Source organism: Asterias rubens, chromosome 10, assembly GCF_902459465.1.
Source record: "Asterias rubens chromosome 10, eAstRub1.3, whole genome shotgun sequence".
NCBI classification, from domain to species: domain Eukaryota; kingdom Metazoa; phylum Echinodermata; class Asteroidea; order Forcipulatida; family Asteriidae; genus Asterias; species Asterias rubens.
In genome coordinates, this window is record NC_047071.1 from 19,209,725 (window position 1) to 19,221,607 (window position 11,883).

General features: G+C 38.0%; 1 protein-coding gene across 2 annotated transcripts in view; it reads left to right on the forward strand.

Moving 5' to 3' along the window:
• The window catches only part of LOC117295296 (sodium channel protein 1 brain-like), a 28,098-nt gene extending 16,648 nt beyond the window's left edge, over positions 1-11,450 (forward strand). For both annotated transcript variants that reach the window (XM_033777854.1, XM_033777855.1), the window contains 12 exons: positions 79-249; positions 887-1,231; positions 1,497-1,821; positions 2,260-2,519; positions 2,932-3,348; positions 3,743-3,916; positions 4,382-4,504; positions 4,962-5,225; positions 5,799-5,990; positions 6,480-6,593; positions 8,561-8,831; positions 9,759-11,450. In XM_033777854.1, the coding sequence (XP_033633745.1) occupies positions 79-249; positions 887-1,231; positions 1,497-1,821; positions 2,260-2,519; positions 2,932-3,348; positions 3,743-3,916; positions 4,382-4,504; positions 4,962-5,225; positions 5,799-5,990; positions 6,480-6,593; positions 8,561-8,831; positions 9,759-10,990 (3,888 nt within the window). In that variant the 3' untranslated portion in view covers positions 10,991-11,450. The remainder of the gene's footprint in view (positions 1-78; positions 250-886; positions 1,232-1,496; positions 1,822-2,259; positions 2,520-2,931; positions 3,349-3,742; positions 3,917-4,381; positions 4,505-4,961; positions 5,226-5,798; positions 5,991-6,479; positions 6,594-8,560; positions 8,832-9,758) is intronic.
• Positions 11,451-11,883: the final 433 nt, after the last annotated feature.

Sequence of the window (11,883 nt, forward strand, 5' to 3'; positions counted from 1 at the left end):
AACTGTTTAGCAATATTTTCTGCTTAAGCAGCTCTTTGAAATTGAGCCCGATATTGACTTGTTCGAGTTCTCTAACAGGTTTTCACGGTGATATTCACCATCGAGTGTGGCCTCAAGCTGATTGCTCTAGAAGTGAAGTTCTTCAAGGGAGGATGGAACGTCTTCGATCTCGTCATTGTCATATTCAGCTTGATGGATTTGTTTCTCTCCAGTATTCCGGGTTTATCAGTGTTGAGAACTTTTAGACTGGTAAGTTTGGTTGAATAAATAATAATACTTTATTTGAGTAGGGGTCTACCGTAATTTCCCGTGGTTAAGACTCATTATCTGACTTTCATAAGTCATTTAAACTCATTGTAGGCCTAAAGCTTCTAAACATAACATTTACTTCGTTTCCCCCTTGAAACAAATTAACTTAAATTGAAAGTTCGCGACTTTTACATGCAGTAATCTTTCTCTTATTTAGCCTGGGCCCAATTTCATAGAGCTGCTTAAGCACAAAAAATACATAAGCACGGCAAAATTATGTTTACTTGAGTAAGGTTACCATCCAAAGTACTGACGCGGTCTGGAGATCACGTGTCCGCAAGGTCACGGGTTCAACATCCGCGTCATCCTGCTGATGATAACCGAAGTGTCGATCGAAAATATCAGGTATGAAATTGTTTTCAGTGTTATGATCAAGAGTTAAACCAAATTGTTTCTAAACTACCAACACAGATGAACTTTCACGCTAAAATCCAAAATACTCATCACATGTTCATTTTGTTTCAAGTAACCTGCTTATTTCAATTGTTAAGCATTGTATTCTGCCTAAGCTGCAGTTCTATGAAATCGGGGCCTCTTTCTTAATGTCTGAAACCATTTATTGTTATTTTCCCGGCAGTTGCGAATCTTGAAACTTGCTCAATCCTGGACCACGATGCGTATGCTGATCATGATCATCGGTAATACCATCGGTGCCCTTGGTAATGTCAGCTTAGTCCTGCTTATTATCATCTACGTCTTTGCCGTCATGGGGATGCAGTTATTCGGTGCAAACTACACAGAGGCGAACTTCAACGGGGAGATACCAAGGTGGCATTTTCGGGATATCTATCACTCGCTGTTGCTGATATTTCGTATCCTGTGTGGGGAATGGATCGAGCCGATGTACGAGTGCATGGATTGTTCTGATGCTGCGGTGTGCATTATTATCTTCATCTCGTCCTTCATTGTGGGAAACATCATGGTAAGAAGAGGAACAAACTAGCCCCATGCTGTCGCTCCTCTCTTGTACTAGTTTTCATTCATAGTTATTCATTTATTATTTTCTTTAACAATATCTTAACTTTGTATAATTTTGATTTTGTTACCTTTCTATGTACTGATCAATTCTCATAATTGAATTAATTTCCAAAAAGAGTATAGGGTGGAATAAACGTCATATTGAATTGAATTGAATTGAATTGAATTGAATTGATTATTCACAGAGGCCTTTCCTTAATTGCTTACAGATTCTGAATCTCTTCTTGGCGTTATTGATCAACGCATTCGCTTCGGATTCACTGAAGAAGAAAGATGAAGAGGAAAACCGCATTGGTTTGGCCATCGCCAAGCTCAAACGCTTTGCAATATTTATATTCTGTTGTTGTTGCAAGGAATTCCGCAGACCAAGCAAAATTGGAGTCGAGGGGTCGAAAGATGATGCTATGATCGAGGCAAAGGGCGAGAACGGTACAGACAATACAAGGAAAGCTAGTGTCACCAAATTCATGGTTGTTGATGAAGATGACAGGATCTCACAGATCAGTTTGGATAATGGAGGGCAACATTACAAAAGTGAGTATATACTAAATTGTTGAGTCGCCCTAGAGTAAATCAAAGTGTTCCTTAAAACACAAGTTGGTTTTCAATCAGTTTTTCCCCAACTCCAACTAATATTTAGATCAAACAATCAATCACATTGATTTATGGTATAATATGCCTTCAGTTGCGTGTACCTGCAAGGATGATGGGCGATACCACCCACTCTTAGAACCGTTCACCCACACCGAATGAAATTAAAACAAACAAATTGGTATCCATCACCGAGTTGAACAACAACAACAACAACAACAACATCCTTACATTGGTATCCGTCACTGAGGCCTTGGATCCACTGATTGCGAAATTACCTGAAATCGAAGCTGGAAAAATCAACGACTAGCTATAGGGACAGTGATTTTGGCTCGTGCCTCTTTAATTATAACCTTTCTATTACCTTCTCATTATTCAAAGGTAACGGTTTGGAACTGACGCCCGTCCGTCACAGGAACTCGTTGGTATCCATTATCCATCAGCCAAACGGTTCCTTACATGATGGATCTATATACAATGGTTCGATACATAGAGTATCCGTGGGTAATGGAGGCATGTTGAATGGACTGATGCAACCATCTTCACGTGCTCATTCTCCAGTCCCTATTGGTAATGCCCTGATGCCGAATGGATTGTACAGTAACGGACCGAGCAGGAATGGTAGCGCCAGAAGCATTAAGGTTAGACTGCTAAAATATAGGATTCAAACTCCCTTTAGCTCCCGGCCCCGGCAATCTCCGTGGTGTAGTTGATAAGACTATAGAATTATAAAGCTCGTGGGTTTTAATCCTACTCTAGTAATATGCATGTTTGTGTGTGATAGGAAATAATTACAAAAAAAAATCTATAATCACACAGCAATTAAATTTGCTAACTCCTTGAAATGTTTAACGTAGAAATAATTATTGAATAAACAATTATAACAGCACATTATGGTCGCCTTATTTCAGTTGTTTGGTATAATCTGCAGGCTTATTCTCTCCAGTCTCGTGTTGTTTATCTGTATGTTTTGGTATGAACTGTATGTTGCCTGTATATAAATAAATTAAACTATTTACAAACATATATATATACTATATTTCAATCCGACAGCGGCCCATGTCCCACACAATCTACTCTTCGATCGCCAACCTTCAAGTGGACAACATGCGAGACAACCCCAGCATGCCAGCCGTCCGGAACACCGACTCCGAAACAGGCGAGCAGGAGTCAAGTAAGATAGTTCCGGACCAAGCAGTGGAAGTCCGGATCAAGAGCGCCGCAACCCAGCGTGGAGATGAAGCACTGGTCGAAGCCGGTATCATTGAAGATCCGGTTCACGATTGCTTCCCTAAGAAGTGTGACTTATGGTGCATTCGTAAGTGCACCTGTACTTTCTGTACGGATCCGGATAATTCCAGAGCATTCTTCTGTTGGAGGAAGTTCCGAGAGACAATGTGTACGATCATCGAGAACCGGGTCTTCGAGGGATTTATTCTGTTAGCTATTTGTGCAAGTAGCATCACACTGGTACGTTAACTCATAAGACTTCAATCTTTATTTATTTATTTGTTTATTTATTTATTTATTTATTTTTTTATTTTATTTTTTGACATCTAACAGTAGATATATAACCGCAATTTTACAGGTATCATTCAATGATATTAAATATATTTATACAAGTTAAAAATTACAATTACACAATCATTGATAAAAAACATTATTTTAAATAGATAAAAACAAGTACACCGAAGCCCACATAAAACCGACTGTGGCCCACCAACAAGTACACAAATACAGAACAATCATTAAATCATTAAAATCATTAAAATAAATAAATGTGCCCCTAAAACCTTATAAGCAAACAGACAGAACAACACCCGAAACCCCAATTACACACAATATATTGTTTTTTGTTCAACAGACATTTGAAGACATCAATCTGCCAGGCAATTTAGTGCTGCAAGAAATCTTGGCAATTAGCAACATCGTTTTTTGTGTAATCTTTGTGTTCGAAATGCTGATGAAATGGATAGGAATGGGGTTCGTCAAGTATTTCACCAGCTTCTGGTGTTGGTTGGATTTCATTGTTGTGATTGTAAGTATTAAAGAGTTTGGAGAATTTTTGTACTACACAAAGCGCGAACAAAAAAAAACCCACATTTTTACATTCAGCTTACACGGTACTGGACACCTTTGGTAATTGCCAAAGACCATTTTTTTTCCACTTGGTATATATAACATCATATGCAAACGACAAATCTGTGAAAATTCATCGAAGTTGCGAGAGAATAATGAAAGAACAAAAATTGTCAAAATTTGTGTGCTTTCAGAAGCCTAAAAGGGCTTCAGGCCTGAAGTCTTTTAATATTTGAGTGAGAAATTACCTTTTTCTGAAAAACTACGTTATACTTCGGTGGGGCCGTTTCTCACATTGTTTTATACTATCAACAGCTCTCCACTGATCGTTAGCGAGTAAGTTTGTATGCTAACTATTATTTTGAGTAGTAACCAATAGTGTCCATTGCCCTTTAATGGTTTGTATTTTTGTTTTGAATCACAGGTTGCTGTGGTGAGTCTAATTGGGGATTCCTTAGGTCTCTCTGGTGTTTCTGCATTCAAGGTCCTCCGTACACTTCGAGCACTGCGCCCTCTACGAGCTATCTCCCGCTGGCAGGGCATGAAGGTAAATGAGAAATCATCTTTGTTTTTTTCTTCTTCTTTTTTTGGGGGGGGGGTGTTTCAGATACAGATTTCATTGACTTCAATTTTTCACAGGAAAAAGATTATTCTAGCAAGAGTTTAGATTAAATGATGATACTTTGTACTTTTATCAATCCTGTATAATACATTAAAGTGCCAGCCATATACTGTGCCGTGAAAACACTCCTAAAGATGTTTTTGTTTTAATAAAATAATGTTATGTTTTCTTTTGGTGCAATTTGTATATTTTAATATTTAATATGTTGCTGTACAATTGAAATTTAAATATCATGAATGTTTATACCTCATATCAATTAATCAACCAATCAACTCATTTTATTTCCATACCTACATAAACAACATAAACATAATACAAACAATTTGAACATTTCTGATGAATAAAGCAATTCATCTTAATTTGATTTCTTCTGTTGCCCTAGATTGTGGTGAATGCTGTCGCTCACGCCATTCCAGCTATCTTCAACGTGGTAGTGGTGTGTGTAGTCTTCTGGCTTATCTTTAGTATCATGGGCGTGCAATTCTTCAAAGGCTCTTTCTCTAAATGCGTTGACGAGAATGACGAGTTGCTGCCCATTACGATCGTCAACAACTTCACAGATTGTATCAATCTTAACTACACGTGGAAGGTAGCAAAGGTCAACTTTGACAACATCTTTAGCGGTTACCTCGCCCTCTTTCAAGTGGTAAGAAGCTACTAATACATAAAGAAGCTCCTCCCGTACTAGCAAAATAGAAAAACGACTAAAATAGAAAATGATTTATTTTCAAACGAAATAAAACTTAATCATTATTATTATTATTATTATTTTTACCACAACAACGCAAAATGTACAATAAATAAATTAGTGCACATGATAATATAATAAAGCAAGTAAGCAAACAAAATAAACAAAAGAAAATTAATACACAATGAACAGAAACACCAAGAATTTAAACATCTTAAACTATAAGAAATCGATCGTATGTTCGTTTATCTTTCCAGTGGATGCTAATTCTTTTTAAACTTGTTCATGAACCTTTGGAATTTATTTGATTGAAGTTTTTAAAAATTTGATTGTAGTGAATTTTTTGAGTGAAAATCATATCCGATAAAAACAGCTCAAGGGTTGATACAATTTTAAAATGAGACAAATTGATCAAATTGACAACTTGAATTATTAATAAAACCATTGCAAGTGTCACTTTATAGAAAATAAACATTGCAGCATAAAACAGTGCCAAGTCTAATTTTCTTTCTTTTTTCATCTTCTTTCAAGGCAACATTTGAAGGCTGGTTGGAGGTGATCCAAGCCAGTGTAGATAGCAGAGGGCCAGATATGCAACCTTCCTACGAAGCATCACCAATTGCTTATATCTTCTTCGTTGTTTTCATCATATTCGGTGCTTTCTTCACACTTAACCTCTTCATCGGTGTCATCATTGATAACTTCAACGAGCTAAAACGAAAGGTATAATACAGACAGTTATTTCTATAAGAAGTGACATTATGTTTTAAGACACTGGTAACCTTTGGTAATTGTCAAGGACCAGTATTCTCACTTGATGTATTCCAACATATGCATAAGATAACTTGTGAAAAGTTGAGCTTAATTGGTCATCGAAGTTGCAAGAAAATACTGAAAGAAAAACAACATTGTTGCACAATGTTGTGTACTTTTCAAATGCATTATAAAAGGCTTCAAGTCTGTTATTATTTGATTGAGAAATTACTTCTTTCTCAAAAACAACATTACTTCAGAGGGAGCCGTTTCTCACAATGTTTTATACTATCAACAGCTCTCCATTTATCGTTACCGAATACGTTTTTATGCTAACAATTATTTTGAGTTATTACCAATAGTGTTCAGTGCCTTTAACCAGTTGCATCGTGAGAAAAACCAACCTTCGAGGGATTACAAAATGTAAATTATTTTTCTTTTTTCTTCTTCCTATGACAGTATGAAGGTGACAGTTCCTTCGGAATGTTTCTTACTAGCAATCAGAAGAATTACTATCAGACTATGAGGCGTCTTGGTGTCCAGAAGCCTACAAAGCAGATCAAACAGCCAACGGTAAGGGATAATATATATAAAACAATACCACAGAGAAAATTCACATATATTTTGATACTTGTTTTTTCTCTTTACCATTTATAGGTGGAACTTTTTTGGATAGAATGTATTAAGATTTAGTCTGTTTTAATCAAAGCTAGCTAATGGTGTACACAAGTTGCTTTTGTTTTTGTCGAAATTGTTTGTTCCTCGGTCTTTTCCCCCATCTCCTGGTTTTGAACAATGATAACCGTTAAAAGATATTCAAGACATTAATTATACTCGTTATTTTGTTTAAGAGTCTTAAACGGCGTGTTGTGGCTGAGCGGCTAAGATCACCCGGCTCGTGCTCTTGTGTTTCTGATCAGCAGAATGTGGGTTCAAGTCTCCGTAATGACACATGTGTCCTTCAGACGGAGCATAAAGCCGTGGGTCCTGTAGTATTAGTGCACGCAAAAAAAACGGAATGGAAGAGTAGTGCACCAGTTGTTAACCCCTGGGTTTCTGGTTTACCTAGAAAGCACCCTTACAGGTTTCCTCAGTTTTGTGAGCTACCATGAACGATTAAGTTGGTTTTATTACCAGCAATGTTATGTTTAATACAGACAAACCATCGCCACATCAGTTTGAAATCAATCATCGAAGTAACATTAGTGTCACTGATTACTTTATTTTTGGTAACTGTGTTAATAATCTATATTCCCCATCCTTCCATTACTCACTTGTATCCGGATTGCAGGCGGGGGTAAGTAATGAGTCTAAAGACAATACTAATAATTGTTTGCTTGCTGTTTCTCATCAGTTATAACATTCATTCGTTTTCACTTGCATCATGTCTGTGATTATTAGGTTCTTGTAGTAACTTGCAAAGTAGCTTTTCTATATAGCGCCCTCTCTTGGTTGTTACTGTTTAGTATTATTGTTGTTTACAAAATGGCTGCTGTCGAGTTCAGTCTTGTTTAATAAAGCTACGTTCAGTTCAGTATTATTGTTGTTTACAAAATGGCTGCTGTTGAGTTCAGTCTTGTTTAATAAAGCTACGTTCAGTTCAGTAAAGAATCGTCTCCACGACTGGTTATAACAGTTCTCAATTTACATAATTGCACCAGTGTACCAGCCACAATCATCGGTACATACTATTCGTGTCTATTTCATGAACGACAGTTTGGTAACCACCGATGTAGCAGTTTATCAAAGTCATTTATCAATTAACAATCACTTTGTCAACGTGCTTGAATTTGTCAACAACAAAATCTGCAATGAGTTACTCAATAATTAAATGGTTTTCATTCGGTGTCTTTGTAAACAAATGTGTATCTGTGGTTGTGGCTTTGTACACCAGCAAAGGGACACAAATTAAGAAATTTCACTTAAGATATTGATCTTTAAAAACAAGCCCTGTCAATTGGAAGATTCTTTTCGGAGACATTTGCAATATATGTGGGCTACTGCAACAACAAATGAGAAACGGCCAGTTCCTTTTAAAAGTGGACTTAAACTAACACCAGTCTGTGTTTTTAGGAGTACAAATTAAGGAGGAGTTAAATTAAAAACATTAAACGATGCAGTTCAATCATCAACGAAATATCATCCACGCTTTGAATTTTGAAACGGTTTGTTCGCACCAACAAGTAACATAAACACAAAGAAGTAATTGATAATTCATCATTGCATTGTTGTTAATAATAACAATGTAGTGACTTCTTATATAGCGCTTATTTATTTGCTCAAGGCACTTCAACATTCAGTATTTTCTTGCAAGGTATAATATGTGGGGTTGTGTTTGAAGTATGAGACCTACTCCTTTTTACATAGCACCATGTAATAGTTTACAGTTTGGTGATGTGGCGCAATATGCAGCCAGTCAAACCAGGAACACTGGGTTCCGTGTCACATGATAGGGGCGTTTACTATAAGAAATTTGAACCAAAAACCAAATACATCAATGAATCCGAATTAATATGTGATCATTAACTGTCATTTTTCAGAACAAAATCCAAGAGTTTTTCTTCAAACTGACCAGCAGCACCAAGTTTGAGATAGTTATTGTCTCGATCATCTTTGCTAACATGATCGCCATGACGGTGGAGCACTACAAACAGTCGCAAGAGTTTACTAATGTGCTGAAGGTTTTCAACATTGTCTTCACTGTAATCTTCACATTCGAGATGATACTGAAGTGGATTGGATATCGTCTTCATTACTTCAGGATACCTTGGAATGTCTTTGACTTCATTGTGGTCACCTTTTCATTACTTGGTAAGTGTGGTCTACTATACTAAGGGAGGGTACCATTGGTAACTACCCCCAACAAATCACGGTTAATGTTTGATCGTTGATCTGTTTTCGTCTAAACCTAAACAAAAAAAGTCCACTGTTTCTTGGAACGGTTTTTTTAAAATAATGCGGAAAGTACGATGGCAATGTAGATGTTCGAGTTAAATGGTTGAATTTTAATTTAGTCTTTTGTCTATTCAAATTTATTGGAATTGTACTTGCTGCATGCCATAGTAAATAAGAGCTTTCGTTGCTGCAGTTTAATAAGGGAATCAATGTGAGGTGAAGAGGTTTTCAACTAGTGGTTTAAACCCGCCGAGGCCTGGTTCTTGATAATTTTACTGAGACGAAGTCGAGGTAAATTATCAAGAACCAGGCCTCGTTGGGTTTAAACCACGAGTTGAAAACTTCCTCACCACACATTGATTCCCATTCATAAATACCTTTTTGGTCAAAAAACATCAACACTTGTTGTCAAAAAATAAAATAAATGCAAAAATTAAAATTGTTCAATAACTTCTTTCAACACAACACCCCTCCAGCTATGAAATGGTAAGGCCCTCGGGTAAACAACTCCTTATAAGGAGATTACTGTGCGCGTCGCGCGTATCGCCTGATGTGGCACAACTGTCCCGGCCGTTGCTCTCGACCAATAGGAATGAAGAAACTGTCTTATAAGCACAAGTGCAAGCTCGCGTGCCACGCCCATGTTTCAACACTTTTAACTGGTCATTATCAAAGGTTTAAACACCCCACGTGACGCGCTCTCCACCAATAGGAATATCGAAACTGTTTTAGGTATTTATGAATGTGTATTAATTTTGTTGGTGACTTTTTAACATTTTGAGGGACAAGAAACTGTTCAGATACATTATTCATTACATTTTCATTTGATTTTCCTCCGTACAGGAATTCTACTCGATGATGTGTTGTCATCATCATTCATCAATCCTACAATCCTCCGAGTCTTCCGGCTCATCCGGATCGGTCGGATTCTTCGTCTCATCAAGTCTGCCAAGGGGATCCGGAAACTTCTGTTTGCCCTCGCCGTCTCGATGCCCGCTCTAGTCAACATCGGAGCCCTACTCTTCATGATCATCTTTATCTTCTCCATCATCGGAATGGCGCAGTTTGCCTACGTGAAAAAACAAGGCGCCATAGATGATACCGTTAATTTTGAAACCTGGCTGAACAGCATGATGTTGCTGTTCCGGTTTGCGACTTCAGCCGGATGGAACGACGTCCTGGATCCGTTGATGACAGCCCCCCCGGAATGTGATCCAACTTACATGGATCTCCCCAATGGCAACTGTGGTAACTACATATTTGCCGCCTTGTTTTGTTTCTTATTTCTGGTCATGACTTTCTTGGTGATAGTCAACGTGTACGTGGCTGTGATTCTGGAGAATTTCAGTCAGGCCCACGCTCAGGAAGAAGTGGGAATTACCGAAGATGACTTTGGGATGTTTTATCAAGTGTGGCAGAAATTTGACCCGAATGCTACACAGTTCATAATGTATGAGCAGCTTTCCACATTCTGTGATACATTGGAACACCCATTGCGTCTAGAGAAGCCTAACAATATCAAAATAGCCGGGCTAGAATTGCCAATCTATGATGACATAAAACTGCATTGTCTGGACGTGCTCTTTGCCCTAACTAAAAGAGTTCTCGGCGATGTCGAAGAAAGTGAGGAATTTAAAGAGTTACAGGCACAAATGTCCATCAAATTTAAGGAATCATTTCCTGATAGGGGAGCAACTGAACCTACTACAACCACCCTTCAGATTAAAAAGAGGGGCACGGCTGCCAAGAAGATACAAAGAGCGTTTCGGAGATACAGACTCATGGTTGAGATGCGCAAGGCATCCACTGCCTACCGGAATCAGCAGAGCCTTGAAGGCTCCAGGCGAAACTCTATCAACCCGGACCTGGATAGTAGCATGACCAGCCAGACATTTGGGCAAACCCTTACTATACCCAGCGGATATGGCGTTGATAGGAGTGCCACCCCTACGATTCCAGAGCAGTCGTATAAATCAGACAATGAGGCGTATCGCGTTGATAATGATGGTGATGACGTACCAACAATTGATGCGTCAGAAGAGATCAGAGGCAATGACCGGGATGTCATGGTATAGAACTGAGGGTTGCATTTTCTGTATAAAAGAGGTTGGCAAACGAGGGCAATTTTTTTTAAGGGGGTGTACCACTTTAATGTATCGAGCTATTCGGTTGTCAATTTTATTCGATCGCATAGCCATTACTAGGGCCGAACTCGGCACGAGCCGTTGTTGTGACCACGGGTTTTTGCGATGTTAAACATTCCAGGGGGCACGGGGACAGTTATCCTAACCTTAAACCATGCAGTTCAAGTTTTGTAACATTTATTTTTAATGGAAAACTTTATGGATGCAATTTTATAAACTATTACCTGGACAATCATAAGGATCTATTAATATCTTCCCAAAATTAAAAATTGCCAATTTTAAATAACAACAACAAATTTGCCGGTGCTCGATCTTTACATAGACTTTAAAGGAACACGTCGCCTTAGATCGGTCGAGTTGGTCTTTGAAAAGCGTTTGTAACCATTCCTTTGTTATAAAATGCATATGGTTAGAAAGATGTTTAAAAAGTAGAAATTGCGTGGTTTTCCACTTGCGAACTACCACGGTCGGCCATACAATCATGGCCGACCGTGTTTGCCGACGAAGTAGAAGGAAAACCACGCAATATTTCGAGTGATACTTGTGTGTATCATTATATTCTACTTTTAAAATATCTTTCTAATCATATGCATCCTATAACAAACAGTTACAAACGCTTTTCAAAGACCAACTCGACCGATCCAAGGAAAGGTGTTCCTTAAATGGCATTCAAGATTTCAACCAATATGGCTCTTGATCTTGATAAGGTTTGTCCCTATTTGGGGTCAGCATCTAGATGCAAAGTATGTAGATTTTGAAGAACTAGTTTCTTGTATGCAAGATACGTAACTGTATTCATTATGCGTATTAATATGTGCCCAGCT